Source organism: Plasmopara halstedii, assembly GCF_900000015.1.
Source record: "Plasmopara halstedii genome assembly, contig: Scaffold_410, whole genome shotgun sequence".
NCBI classification, from domain to species: domain Eukaryota; phylum Oomycota; class Peronosporomycetes; order Peronosporales; family Peronosporaceae; genus Plasmopara; species Plasmopara halstedii.
The window spans coordinates 569197-582954 of NW_020187331.1; the positions used below are offsets into that span (position 1 = coordinate 569197).

The window sequence follows — 13758 nt, forward strand, 5'->3', positions numbered from 1 at the left end:
CATTTTCGCGCACTGCCTTCTGCCTTGGTTGCGAAGCGCTGGATCTCTATCATGGTCATGGTCAAACCTATAGAATTTTCAACCCTCATGTGTCCGGCCCTTGCGAGTTTTAAGACTTGCGGTCTCACTCCAAGAGTTTCAACTACGCCCGAAGCGGACACGGGGCATTGTCATACATGCTCGCAGCGTACTTTATAGAAAGTCTCGATGAAGTCTAGAGCTGCGCAATCGAGTCGATTTACTAAGAAAATCCCACCAATCATAAAATTGGATTGTTGCTCGGTATCAAATGTACTTTAGCTACATAGTACTATTCAGACAATCTTTTGTCGTCACAAAATGCTTCGCGTCCGACAGATGAACTCGTGATACGGCTTTAGTATGACTCAGATGTGTTCGCATTGCTTAGTAGTTCTTCATAGCATAACTGATACTCAATCTGAAAAGGGTTCATTGCAGCGAGGATGCAAGGTTGTCTTACAGCCGCTGACAATAGTAGCTGATAGCTTTTCACAAACAATAACTTCATGTGTGATGTTTGCCTTGTCACCTGCGTATTGATTCTACAATATGTCCGTAGCCGAACTATCGCGTACAAGGCGCATGGCGCTGAATCTCTTCAAAAAAATATAATGCCACAAAGTATAGCCAGGTAGAAATCAGCAAGTCGATCATTATCGACCCTGCCTATCAAGTTGAAAAACGGGTCTGATAAGGATGATGTTAGAGGCACGAACTGCGTTGTAAGACCTGATATCAGACCTTTTGAAATGGATCTGCCGATATTCCGTCGTAAGAATACCGACACATAGACTGAAGAATTCGCTCAGAAGTAGATCATATGTATTCTCACAGGAAGTGGCGCCGCTGGATTTTAGAGATCACGATACTGGCGTTGCCAGACAGATTTTCAGGCAACCCAAGAAAGTCCACGTTGTTATCCCGCCAGATCACTGCCGGAATTGACAGCATACTTTTAGACTTTACCCAAAGACACGATTTTCGCGTGCGTACATACGTGCTAAGTTAATTATCTGTTGGATAACCTCTTTGCTCCTGATACGTCAACTGGAGGAGTATAATGTGCCTTGTATAGAACACTGAATTAAAGATGTCATTCATGAGCCGCAACCACATGTCATGTATCAAATGGATCTGTGCTGTGAAATAACAAATTTTGAATAAAAGTTAGAGATCCTAGTTACGCTTGGAAATCTGATGAAAAGTTATAGCTCATAAGAATCCATAAAAAGATATAGAGCTCTCAAAGGCGCAACACAGTTAGTGTCTGACTCGTGCACCATATGTATAACTAGGATCGCGATATCGCGGTGGAACCATTTAAACATTTAACAGTGCATAATCTGGCCGATTAATAAACGCACATTAGCTGATCAGGATTGTATTCGTTTTGAACAGTGAGCTCCGCCAGGAAATACAACAATGTTGCCATGGTCTGCGAGAAGTGTGATGACGATGTCGCTTTGTGAATTTCATGGCATGTTATGGGGTAAGTGCGCACCGAATATTCCCTTCCCTCGGATTCGAGCCGAAGGTCAATGGTTCAAGATGATTTTTATGTCGAAGCACAAATACCAACACTCTAGCCTGGTGAGTTAGATGTTACCTCATTAAGGTGAATCCGTACAAATCTAGTGTCATCGTATGGATTGTGCAAAGATTTAATATCATAGATAGTAATAACGACATATTAATAATCCATAAATGCAGAACTTCATCTTAACTAAATTATTCATCAGAGCAAATCAAGTACGACTTACTTAAGAGATTTACTTACGCACCCGGTGGTTCGCAAAAATCTAATCGATACCCATTCATTTTAATATTAGAGCAACTCATGTACTGCATTCTAAGAAAATTTGCTCGCACCTGGTGAATCGCATAGATCTAACCTCTGTGGTGAAGTCAGTGCTTCCTCTGAGTGATATATACGGCGATGAGCTGCATTTTTCACCAATCCGACACAATGAATAGACTGTAAATACTACGAGTATATGCACTATTTATGATCGGGTCAACAAGACACATCTATCAAAGATTTTGTAATAGTTGGTCCTGACAATATAGCACAGCGGGTAACACTCTACCGACTCTGCTCGATGTGCAAAGTGAAGCTCACCTACTCGTGCAGATTATTGGCCGGCGTGATCATTGAAGTATGAGTTTAGTACTCACTTCAACAAGATTGCCCAGCACTTACGACCTGGCACGCCCTATCTGTCTACTTTCTCAGAACCAGAGACAGGGTCGCACAGCGCAACGCGCTTCCAGCTTGCTAGTGGGATCCAACCTTATTTTGAGTTTGAAATTCGGCCGGTGGCTATGCCAGCAGGCCCATGAGTGTGAGAAGGGCGGTTAACAGCGCGAAATAAATCTGAGGCGAATGTTAGTGTTTTGATCTAAGAACTGTAATTTCGAGTACTTGCACCTTATACTGTTGGCACAATTGTATAATATCGAATGAGTAGAGTATTAGTTTTATACAATCATACAGTATCAAATTAGTTTAGCATTACATAAGTACAGTTGTAACAAATTTACATTGTAATTATGGTTACTCATAAGTACCGGCGTATTAATGTGTATTTATGAAAGTGATAGAATCCCGAGGAGAAGATATTCGTGTGCTAGCGGCTCACATTAGATAACAAAAGATACTTTTATTACCAAACGTTGGAAAACTAATGTATTAATTATATGAGTAAATGTAGCTGATCTGGATATATGTAACCCTGGCGAATCAGATAACTAGTTACGTAAGAGGTTCCAAAATTCATTGCTTATTGGAGCACAGACGAATCCAGTCTCTTAGCGCGATCAGTTAGAGTCGAAATTTTCTTCGTGCAAACTGCACGGCAACCCTTCTGTAGTTAGTTTGATGTAGACATCGCAATTCGTAATTTGCAAAGTCAAGCATCAAGCAAATTTCTGTTCTGATTTCCGTTTCACAGAAATTGGTTTGTGAAATCGCGAGGTTGGATTAATACGTAGCAGTTTTACCCAACGCTTGATTTTGGTGTATGCACCCCTCGGCTTCGTCGCCAGATGATGTATCAAAGGAACAGGGCGCTGATTTAGCCGTAAGCGGTAACTCAAGAAGTGCTGACCTTTGGGTTCAGGAGGTTGTCCAAATGCGCAATTCAACAGAACTACAAACCCATGATTAGAGCTGTGTCGCGGCGCATCAAGCGGAATACGATTAATCTAGTCGATATGTTGGCGTGACAGTTCGATTTGATGTCGTTGAAGCTCCCAGCTCTCGTGCTTACAGACGACCACGAGTGGCTTGCCAAAAACTCGACGCGGTGTCACCGCGAGGGCGACTTAGATCCAGCCAAATTGTGATGAATGAACCTCATGGTGAATTTCACGCCGAGATGTCCGCTTCGACGGTGTGCGTAGCCTACACAAAAGCGAGGCGGAATGCAGAGAGTATCTAAGCCTCGGAGAAGCTTACGTTGAGCGGCACAGTCGTGTTTCGTTCAAGGAGGTTCTTGTGGTTTATCGGACTCGGGAGATCACTTTGACCATTCTCGTCAAATGATTATCTTGAACAGTACCGAACTAGGCCTTCATGACGTCGACAATAAGGCGCGCGCCTTTCTTGATGATTCATCGAGCCATAACTTTACAAGGCAAGAAAGGGAGTTTGTCAGTTAAGAAATGTATGAGAGAAAGTATCGTTAAAAGCTATCTGGAGAACATAGATTTCAAACAGATTATTACACCATTAATTGCTGAATAATGCACAACGCAACAGCTTGAATTCGTATGTTCTATTGTAACAACTTCGATCTTCAACGAAAATAGGGTTCAATCAGTGTTTCTGCGGAAGCATTCTGTAATTTTGTCAAAGTAATACCGTGGATGTCAGAAATTTCTACTAGGTCGGAATGGAGTCGTAAAATCCGCCAATCAAACAGCTCTGATTATTTTTGCCTATCTTGATAATCACAACGTCGCTGATACGCACATTGCAAAGGAAAGCCGCAAACGAAATAACTGACTAGCTACGCTGCCTTTTCTACCTAGTCGCCCCCTCGACTCGCACCGAGAGTTTATTGAACTTTGAGGCGGAGAACTCCTGGGTGTGTGCACTGCGGCATTTACGTAGTACCATTTCTCGCCAAGGACATTGTCCCTTCTGTTGGTCGTATACTTAAGCACTAGCGAGAGAGGCGTCTTGAACTGCGCGTCGACTGCTGGATTGTGAGTAAGGAAACGAATCCTTGCTCTTAAGCTTAGCTGGAGTCAGGAATTTTCAATGTCAAGGTTGCACAGTGCAAAAACACCCTATCACCGCTCTTTATCAGTAAACGGCGATACGCGCCAACATCGAGGTACTCCTGTACTGGAAGAACAAACTTATATGAACGCATTTAGCCCACCTTTTGATGGATCCTATGCGATGGAGACCCCACTTCATCCCGATGGCGATGCAGCTCCGGATGGACGCCGTGTGATGCGTCCACTGCCGCCTGTAGACCAGGACGGCTCCTTCCGACTACGTCGAGGCACACGAGGTACTGCTAGCGGCGTGGTTACAGTCGATAATAGCAGCACCATCAGCAGCTCTAGTGGCAATTATGGCGACGCCATGAGTCTTAATAACACTGTGAATACCACACCACAACAGCCTCTTATCTCGACGCCGCGTGCCACGCAGAAGAATTTTGTACGAGTTATTGATAAAGACATGACACAGCAATTTCACGGCCGATCTAAGTCCGCCGGTCAGTGGCGAATTCGCTGGTTTGAAAATCGTAAATCGCAACTTCTTGGGTTTTGCTTAACTATGGCTTTCCTTGGCGTGTCTGTCGCTATGTACAAGTATCGTTGGACAGGGTTAATTGCAGGCTCAGTAAACACGATCATTTGTGGCTCTGCCGTCGTGACGACTTATTGTCGTAAGAAACAATGGCATCAACATCCGAATCCAATTGTACATAATCGCTCTATATTGAGTATTTTCATGGCAATTTGCTTGCTTCTGAACGTGCTAGTTGATTTTGACCCAAGTGGAAGTAATACAAATTGCAAACGACTAGCAGGAATTACGGAATTTTTCTTTTTCACTGGCGAAGCATGGGGTCTTGTCATGGCTTGCGATCTTTTCTTCTCGCTTACAAGTCCTTTTACGAGCTATAAAAGATTGATGAAGTTCTATCATCTGTGGGTGTGGCTGGGTGGTCTCATAATGGGAATCATTACGTATTCAGTTCAGGGTGCTGGTGGATTTTTTACCGTCGATGGCCAATCGATGACGTACGAATCCGATACAGACACGGTCATTGGATTTTGTCTCGCGTCTTCACGAATCTGTTGCGACGCTAAAGAAACGTGTCCTGATGACGTGCAGAAATGCTCGACTACTGCAAGTTTTTTGAATGCGCAGAAATGGCCATGGATTTTGATATACGCCTTTGTGCTACTGGTGCTGTTCGTGTCGGTATGGTACGTTTTTGATTGCGTTGTTGAGCTAATCATGTTGAAGTCTGTTATTCACTGGTTGATTTTGACTGCAATGCAGTGTTTTGACACTAGCGTGGCACCGTCTTTATCTGCGTGGCGTCCCGAAGACATACAATATTCGTCTTCGAGTTCTTAATTACATCTCCTTGTACGTCCAACAAATTTATTGCGAGCGAAATTGATGGCTTTACACGCTTTATTGTTTGTAATGACACTAGCTTTACAGGTGCCTACGTCTTTTATTGGCTTCTGTTGCTGTTGCTGTACATGTGTGCATACTTTTTATCGACCAAGAGCAACGCGTCGAACTCGAGGGATGTTGCTCAAGTGCTGCGTCAGCTGGTCATTTTTTTGATCTCATCAAAAGGTTACTTGGATTATGTCATTTGGTTTGCAGTAAACAACATTGAGCGAAAAGGTGGAAATGGACGCCAAGAATCCGCAGATGTCGATGTTGACTTGAGTCCGCAGGTGAACACAGCTTTGCGATCGGAAATTTTGTACTACACTACATCCGGTATCAAGGAATCTGTTCGGGCGGTGACCGACGAACTCATTTCGATTCCAATTTCTGGGGAAGGTGAAGCGGGCAAGTCAATCAAGCTTTGGTCTTTTTGCCCCGCATCATTTCGCCATATTCGTCTGACGTTTGGAATCAATGACACCGATTATGTCCAAATGTTTGGCGCTACCACGAAGGAACGATTTAGTGAAGGTCGAAGTGGTGCGTTTATGTTTTATACGTCAGATGAAAGTCTGATTGTTAAGACTATGTCTCCGGAAGAGTGTGCGTTTTTACGCAAAATTGCCAGAAACTATGAGGCCTACATGACGAGCAATCCCGACACTCTTTTGACGCGGTTTTACGGCTGCCACTCCGTTTCTCTGTATGGCAAGATGTATTATTTTGTCGTTATGGGTAATTTATTTGCAGACACGGACGTTGTGCACCATCGTTACGATATCAAAGGCTCGTGGGTGGATCGCAATGCAAAGGTACCAAGCCCAGGAGACAAGACCGCATGTCGCTACTGTAATGCATCGTACACGTTTGGCAGCACAAAAAATCAGGAATGCGGCGACGGTATGAATTTCCACGAGCCCGATATCGTTTTAAAGGATAACGACTTGATGACGAAAATTCGGATAGCCCCGGGCACTGCACATCGCATCTACGACCAAATACACAAGGACAGTGATTTTTTGTGCTCGCAAGGCATTATGGATTACAGTTTACTCATGGGCATTCAAAGCTCCGAGTATTTTGTGGACACGAGCCAACTACCACAAGGTCGTCGCGATTTGCTCTTCACGCAACCTGCGACGAGTGTAGCGGGTCCGTCGCTCTACCATTTTGGTATTATAGACTTTTTACAGCAGTGGTACGTTGGTGCTCGCTCTCGTTTTGTTTGTGTCATTATGTTATCAAATTTCTAAATGTTTTTGAATAGGACGCTGGAAAAAAAGATGGAACGCTTTTACAAGACCTTTTTCAAGCGCAAAGATCCCGAAGGTGTTTCTGCACTGCCTCCAAAGCCGTACAAGTTTCGCTTTCAGCAGAAAATGTCGCGCATTTTTGCGCTGTCGACGCACACGCGCGCCGAAAATGATACTGCATTTAAGCACAATTACCCAGCATTGATCGATGTGCTGGATCAAGGCAATTTTGATACCCAACGGCACAATACTTTCCCTAGTAACTCAATGGTGGACCAGAGACCAGTGTTTAATCCGGACTTGCATCAGGACATTCGCGCGGTGTAGTTATATCATAAGTACTGAGTTAAGCTAGATACGAGGCACAACTGAAATGTAGTGGGTATACGTAAAAAATTGGCGACATGCTTTTAATCCAATCAAAGTGGTACACATGAGTCTAGCCACCTCGTAACACAAGCAGATATGGTGAAGGTAAGGAAGAGTCAACGAACTCTTTTTGAAAAGTTAAAAGCGTGTACAACGAAGACAAAGTCACCGGCTACCGGCTAATATCTTAAACGAAATATAGGCGGCATCTCCGAGCGTAAAAGCAATCTTTATTCTGGACAGTGATGGTAATCGCGTATGTGCCAAATATTACGATAAGTCGTACCCGACGCAAAAGGAGCAGCTACAGCTGGAGAAAAAGTTGTACACTAAGACCAAGAATTCTAGCTCTCGTTCAGAAGGTGCAATAAATTGAAGCCACTTACAAAAAGGATCAAATCTAAGTATTATCGTTTACTACTAGCCGACATCATTCTTGTTGAGAATATCGTGAGTGTATACCGCTGTGGATCAGACACGACAATGCATGTAATTGGCTCGGCTCTGGAAGTAAGTGCTGTATTGACAATCGATTAAAGATATGGACTGACAAAGTGGTGCTGACAATGTCGTCACATTGTAGAATGAGCTCATCTTGTTGACAGTCTTGAACTCGGCTTTTGACACTGTCAGCAATCTTCTAAAGTACGTCATTGGTGATAATGCTAGCTGGCCTAGTGTTTGGTGAGCAAGTAAAATTATGGGACTTACGTGAGTGGCATTGGATGCAAACTTTAGAGGACGAATGGACCGACATGTGATGCTGGACAATATTGAGCTTGTGCTGCTTACATTTGATGAAGTTGTCGACGGCGGGTAAGAAAAACCGAATGCAAAGTACTTATTATCAATGCTAATACTTTTTGATCTTTTAGAATTATCTTGGAGGTTGACACACCATCAATCTCAAACCGTGTGCTTATGCGCGTAAGTTTTGGCTTCTGTCAAAGTATTCAGGCGGCCACTTTAAAATTTTTATGATTTGACGAATCTATTGCATTGTCTACTTCAGGGTATTGACAACGAAGTTCCGATGGCAGAACTCACCATTTCACAGGTCAGTACGCAGTCGTTTTTCTGTAAACGCTTTGTGCTCTATTCAAAATCAAGGATCCTTAAATCATGACATGATAATCTACTTTGCAGGCGTTTGCTTCAGCTCGCGAGCAATTTTCGCGCTCTTTTCGCAGCTAGACGACATTGTTTGTGCCACTTTCAAAAGTCTTGCTTGAGAATTCTGGCTCCTCTGCTTCATTATAGTGTCTCTTATCCGAGGTAGATTTTAAAAGTGTGAAACAAGTTTTTATCAGCATTCATTCTTTGAGATTTTACCATCACTATGTTTTTTATATACGTAATTTCTACTCAATTTTCATTGGCTCTAGCATGTCACTTTCTTTGTCTGATGGAAAAGATGGAATTGGCGGAGCCCTGGGGGCGATTCACGCTCGTCTCCAAGGATGTAGCCGATGATAATGATCACATTTACTTTCGGAATGAAGTAACGACGATCGGTCGGAACAAGCGTCGCTGCGATTTTGTAATTGAAAAACTTTTCATTAGTAGTGTGGTAAGATAAAGCTCATGCTTCTTATATGTTTCTTCATGCGCGAAATAGTGCTTACAATAGCCCAAAATTATTCAATTTGTTCATTGGATATCTCAGCATTGCGTGGTAAAATTAGATGGCACAGGTGTCAACGGAAAACGAATTGTTATAATCGAGGACAACAGGTTCAACTTGTACTAAAACTCGTTACTTTGAGAAAGACTAACACTTAAAGTGCTGCACAACAGTCGCAACGGTATTTGGGTTAATGCAGACCGCGTTGGCAAAGGAGCTTCAGTGACGTTGGATAGCGGGTATACGATTCATTTCACTAAGCCTGGCTCGACACCGGCAGGTAAAATAATGCTAATAGTGGACTGACTCCTTGCTTCGATATCATGATACTTGATGCTTGATATTGTTCTAGGAGTGACTCCGATGGCGTATAAGTTTGAGTTTTTGAAGTAAGTAGAACAATTGTGTATTCTAATGTTTCAATGTTTGCACTTACAGTTATTGTATAATAACATTCTTCATAACAGCTTTCATGATTCTCGCCTTCCACGAAGAAAAGAAATTGGAGTACGAGAAGACATGATTGACATGACCACTGCCGCAGAGGAAGTTTTTGAGGCCACTCAGCTGACAACTCCGTTAGATCTGCCATCGTCGTTAGGAAAGAAGCGAAAGCGTGAAGAGGAAATCTCTGTACATGCAAATGTTGCCATGCAAAAGCTAGACTCCAAATCAAAGGAAAAGGATACTCAAACTAGGACAATACAAACCGAGCTTGAAACTGCGATAAACCACACAGCTACGATTGGACAGGAGCGGGAGCAAAGCATGCAAGCTAAAGTGGACAAAATCGTGCAAGAGAATCTGGATTTGATGTCCAGACTGGAGGCAGCCACGACCGCGAACTTACAGTTGAAGACAGAATTGACTGCTAAAGACAACAACATAGCAATTAGGATCAAGGAGGCGGTAGAGAAAAGTATGAAAGATCTTCAAGGCGAAAACCAAGGTTTAAGAGAGGAGATAGTCGTGATAAATGAAGCAATAGAGGCAAGAATAATTGAGGCCGTCAACAAGAGAGTCGCAGCAGACGAGGAAATCAAAGCTAACGACTTTGACATTAAGCTGGCAGAAGCCATCATGAAGTATAAAAAAAAGGTTGAAGCAGAAAATTTTGAACAGCAGCGAGAAGTGAGTGATAAGATGTTGGCTTACGTTAATGAAAATGAAAAGCTGCTAGCTATGCTCCGCTCAAAGAACGAAAAATTGATTGAATACAAGGATCAGATATCACGATTAAAGGAGAAAGTCAACCAACTGGAAAAAATGAACGACAATAACAGAACGGGGAAACATGAAGAGAAAAATGGTAATACTTTCTCTTTTAAAAACGAGATTAATGGCGGCGCTATTCATACTAAAACCGATGCGACAAGGGATGGAAATTTGGAGATTGTTGGGCTTGAGACTTCTGCTGAACATATAGTGATTGCTCCCGAAAGCAAGACTTCTGAATCTATGATCGCCACAGGTGCTGGCAAGCCCACCTGCGGTGCTAGTTATAACGAGCGACATGGAGCGCAAACTGCTCTTGTACCCTTATGTAAAGAGGATGAAACAAATTGCATTAACTACAAAGAAGAGGTACGATGACTTTTTAATAACTTCTAAAGCTTGCAAAAAATGAGATTTTTTGCGAATGACTTCGCCAGCTTAAGGAGCAGCAAAATTATCAAAATACTGTCTCAGCAACGAAGTCCACAACGGAGTCCTTAACAAGCGTTGCCAAAGAAAGGTACGCTGTGATCGCTGTAATTTATTGAAATAGCGCTAACGAATGATAATTGTCGACACTGGAGCAGTATTACGTCAGGCGACGACAAAGAATTGCTACATGGTCGATTAGCCATTGCACTTAGCTTGTTTAGCCAAGTGCAAGTCCTTGGTCTGCAAGGTCTGAAGTTGTTCACTGATACTAAGTCTTTTGAGCTGAAAGACCTTCACCAATTGCCAGCTGCATCTGTTGCTAGCACGACCTCGATTTCGCTGTCGTCTACGTTTGACAAAGAAGCACAGCAGCAAACTGGAGATGCTGTGAACGATTCATCGGTGAATAAGCTCGAGAAGGCTTTAGCAAAGAATACTGCGACCGAGACAGACGATATCCATGACGAAACCGATGAAGCTGCAGCAGAGACCAAGGCTTCGCCGTCCAAGTTAAAGTGCGCTGAGAATACTGCAACTCAACAAATAGTTTCTCTTTTAGCAAAAGAAAGGGCAAGCGTTTGCATCGATAATCACAGCGATGGCATCGGCCAGCAATAGTACGAAGAGCTGATCGATGGTGCACACAATTTTTGTTAATGAAGTAATTGCTTGATGCTTTCACGAGCCAATCAGCTTTCGCTCTCAGCTCATAGACAAAACAAATGATCAAATCTATTGATGTGAATAATGAAACTACACAATTCTACTTTGTTGTCATGTTACGCTCCGTCATCCGTCTGCCATCTGCCGTTCTGGGCCAGCGCCGCATAGTCGCTTGTTTCTCACGTGGCTTCTCTTCGTACCCTCCCCATGATATCGTTGGTCTGCCTTGTACGTCCTGGTGCTTTGTAACGCTCGACGAGAGATTATTATGTTAATTTCCTGTTCTTCACTCGTTTAGCACTATCTCCTACCATGGAGACGGGAAACATGTCCAAATGGAACACAAAGGAGGGCGATGCCATCACTGCGGGTGATATTGTGTGCGAAATTGAGACTGACAAGGCTGTCGTCGATTACGAAGCTACAGATGACATGTTTTTGGCCAAAATACTCATCCCAGAGGGTACTGAAAATATCCCTGTAGGACAGCCAATGATGGTTGTGGTTGAAGACCAAGAATCCGTTGCTGCATTTAAGGATTTTAAACTCGATGAAGCTTCAGTGGCTCCTGCCACCCCTGTGTCCTCCAAGAAGCCGTCCAACAAGTCCAGGTCAGAGCCTGCGATGCCTCAACCATCTCAAAAAGCTTCGCCGCCCATGGAAGTCTCACCGCCTACAAAAACGATCGAACATACATCAACGGTGTTGACAAATGCTAAGGCCAGTTCTCCAGTTTCAGCTACTACCACTGTGTTTGAGGAAAAGTGGGGCTTTGGCATAAAGAAAAGCGCCATCTCCACGAGTCTTTTGAAAAAACAGCAGCTTTATATTGCTCAGTACGGCGTTACCGGTATGACGCCCGTGGCGTTGCCAATTAAAGAGTAGTTTATCACTAGCTTTTGTTTTGACATATACCTAATGCAATGGCATACTTTTTCATTGCGAACATTGTAAGGCTTTGAAAGTTAAAATGTGTTAGCAATGTTTTCTGCAGCTATAAAGTCTTACTGAGGGACTGTAATACTCATGCTGTGAACTTTTTCGAGGTGGCTGAGCACACCAAACGCGTCTACTGTGAGAAAATCGAAAAGACCCGGATGTTTTGCGTCGAGAGCCTGTTAAATATTGCTTCTCATGTCAAACATGATCAAAGTCAACTGTCGAACATCGCAAGAGACGCACCTGATACTCATTTAAATCAATCACCCCGTTACGGTCAAGGTCGGCGTCCAAAAAGGTATTGTCCACAATGTAGGCCAGTTCTTTTTCAGACAACGAAATTTCCAGCTCTGCACTCTCCCAAACAAAAAAGTTCGTTTACAAAGATTCCACCGGTCGGATAAAGCAAGAAACGCACCATTGCACTCTGCAAGACAAGAGCGCAGTAATTCCGTCGTCATCTTTTTAGTGATGAAACCCGTGCCCTCGGGATCAAGTAGGTAAAAGGAAAGCATCAATTTCTGCTCTCGTGTCGCCTTCTGACTCAGCAGGGACAACCCTTTCATCAAGTCTTCAAATGTTACCTAGTGTCACGAGCAAACTTAAGTGACTTTTATAATGTGCGACAAATTGTCTCACTGCACCTTACATGTCCTTTCTTGGTCATGTCAAAGATTGCATAGAGACGGTTGACATAAAGGCTGGAGGTGCTGCCGTCTCCTCCCGCCAAAAATCGGAAAAATTCATCTTTTGGTATCACAACAGCATCATTCTCGTGCTGGTCTAGTACCGCCGCCAAATGCTTGCGGATAATCAGCAGCTCGGGCTGCGAGAAAACTGCAGATACTTCCACCTCGGCCAACTTCGTCTCCAGCAGTGATTGTGCAGGAAGTGGGGGCGGTACCGACCTCGAGTGTGAAGAATTTGATGAGACAGCTGCAGGGGGGTCAAAGTTTGATGACGCACTCGGCGGGTTACTACGCGAGGTGCTTGAAGAAGAAGGAGGCGTCTGCTTAGCTTGCTTACTGCCCATGATAAATCAAAAGTATCATTGTTTACAAAAGTTAATGTGTGGCACATAACTAGAGCTCACATCAACACGCATAATGAATGCCGCAATAATCTCAGTACCCAACGAGGTCGCTGAGGCCATTACAATGGTGCAGTCAGATTCTCCACATGTGACAATTGAGGGCCTATCAAAGCTCTCGCACGCCACATTTAATAACCGTAACCTGTTGATCGGCTGAATGTAGTCAAAGTGTTTTACTCACTCAGAGTTGTTTTGGACTATACAGCGATGACGAAAGAAATCGCAGGCGCAGCTGGAGCCATTAAGGCTATAGCACATGCCATGGAGCGAAATGTTTTCGACGGGAATTTGCAGAAGGACGCCTGCCACGCTTTGCGCAATATCACATTTCATTGTCGTAAGTATGGTAGGTTGTTTTAGCGGTTAAGCGGCAAAGAGCTGAATAGTCATGCTTTATATTTTGTTCAACCTTATTCAGAGCCTAATCTGGTTTTGGCTCGAGAGCAAGGTGCGCTCAGTGCTGTGTTTAAGGCAATGGAGAGTCATCCGCAAA

The 13758-nt window shown here is 43.5% G+C and overlaps 7 protein-coding genes across 7 annotated transcripts in view; 6 read left to right on the top strand and 1 right to left on the bottom strand.

The window, feature by feature from the left end:
- Nucleotides 1–51: 51 nt before the first annotated feature.
- Nucleotides 52–380, top strand: PHALS_09336 (uncharacterized protein; the record flags this gene model as incomplete). The annotated part of the gene is made up of 2 exons (XM_024724817.1): nt 52–187; nt 319–380. The coding sequence occupies 2 exons, from the start codon at nt 52–54 to the stop codon at nt 378–380; spliced, it is 198 nt and encodes a 65-aa protein (XP_024575655.1).
- A 4010-nt stretch (nt 381–4390) lies between these two features.
- On the top strand, nt 4391–7257 carry PHALS_09337 (Phosphatidylinositol-4-phosphate-5-kinase (GPCR-PIPK/Pi-PIPK-D5/PiGK5); the record flags this gene model as incomplete). The annotated part of the gene is made up of 4 exons (XM_024724818.1): nt 4391–5475; nt 5552–5641; nt 5712–6875; nt 6945–7257. The coding sequence occupies 4 exons, from the start codon at nt 4391–4393 to the stop codon at nt 7255–7257; spliced, it is 2652 nt and encodes an 883-aa protein (XP_024575656.1).
- Nucleotides 7258–7395: 138 nt separating this feature from the next.
- PHALS_09338 (coatomer subunit zeta) lies at nt 7396–8493 on the top strand (the record flags this gene model as incomplete). The annotated part of the gene is made up of 8 exons (XM_024724819.1): nt 7396–7404; nt 7502–7661; nt 7724–7809; nt 7883–7944; nt 8038–8115; nt 8175–8226; nt 8312–8356; nt 8446–8493. The coding sequence occupies 8 exons, from the start codon at nt 7396–7398 to the stop codon at nt 8491–8493; spliced, it is 540 nt and encodes a 179-aa protein (XP_024575657.1).
- A 220-nt stretch (nt 8494–8713) lies between these two features.
- Nucleotides 8714–11188, top strand: PHALS_09339 (SMAD/FHA domain; the record flags this gene model as incomplete). The annotated part of the gene is made up of 8 exons (XM_024724820.1): nt 8714–8869; nt 8966–9033; nt 9097–9203; nt 9276–9312; nt 9391–10507; nt 10576–10658; nt 10726–10817; nt 10878–11188. 8 exons carry the CDS (start codon nt 8714–8716, stop codon nt 11186–11188), a joined length of 1971 nt encoding a protein of 656 aa, XP_024575658.1.
- A 158-nt stretch (nt 11189–11346) lies between these two features.
- On the top strand, nt 11347–12118 carry PHALS_09340 (pyruvate dehydrogenase complex dihydrolipoamide acetyltransferase; the record flags this gene model as incomplete). The annotated part of the gene is made up of 2 exons (XM_024724821.1): nt 11347–11461; nt 11532–12118. 2 exons carry the CDS (start codon nt 11347–11349, stop codon nt 12116–12118), a joined length of 702 nt encoding a protein of 233 aa, XP_024575659.1.
- A 119-nt stretch (nt 12119–12237) lies between these two features.
- On the bottom strand, nt 12238–13205 carry PHALS_09341 (calcineurin b-like protein 1; the record flags this gene model as incomplete). The annotated part of the gene is made up of 4 exons (XM_024724822.1): nt 12238–12348; nt 12416–12522; nt 12591–12756; nt 12822–13205. 4 exons carry the CDS (start codon nt 13203–13205, stop codon nt 12238–12240), a joined length of 768 nt encoding a protein of 255 aa, XP_024575660.1.
- A 73-nt stretch (nt 13206–13278) lies between these two features.
- Nucleotides 13279–13758, top strand: part of PHALS_09342 (Armadillo-type fold) — a gene marked incomplete at both ends in the record, with an annotated part of 494 nt that continues 14 nt past the window's right edge. The window contains 3 exons of the mRNA XM_024724823.1: nt 13279–13402; nt 13471–13602; nt 13684–13758. The exon at nt 13684–13758 is cut by the window's right edge and continues 14 nt beyond it. Of these exons, the coding sequence (XP_024575661.1) occupies nt 13279–13402; nt 13471–13602; nt 13684–13758 (331 nt within the window). The remainder of the gene's footprint in view (nt 13403–13470; nt 13603–13683) is intronic.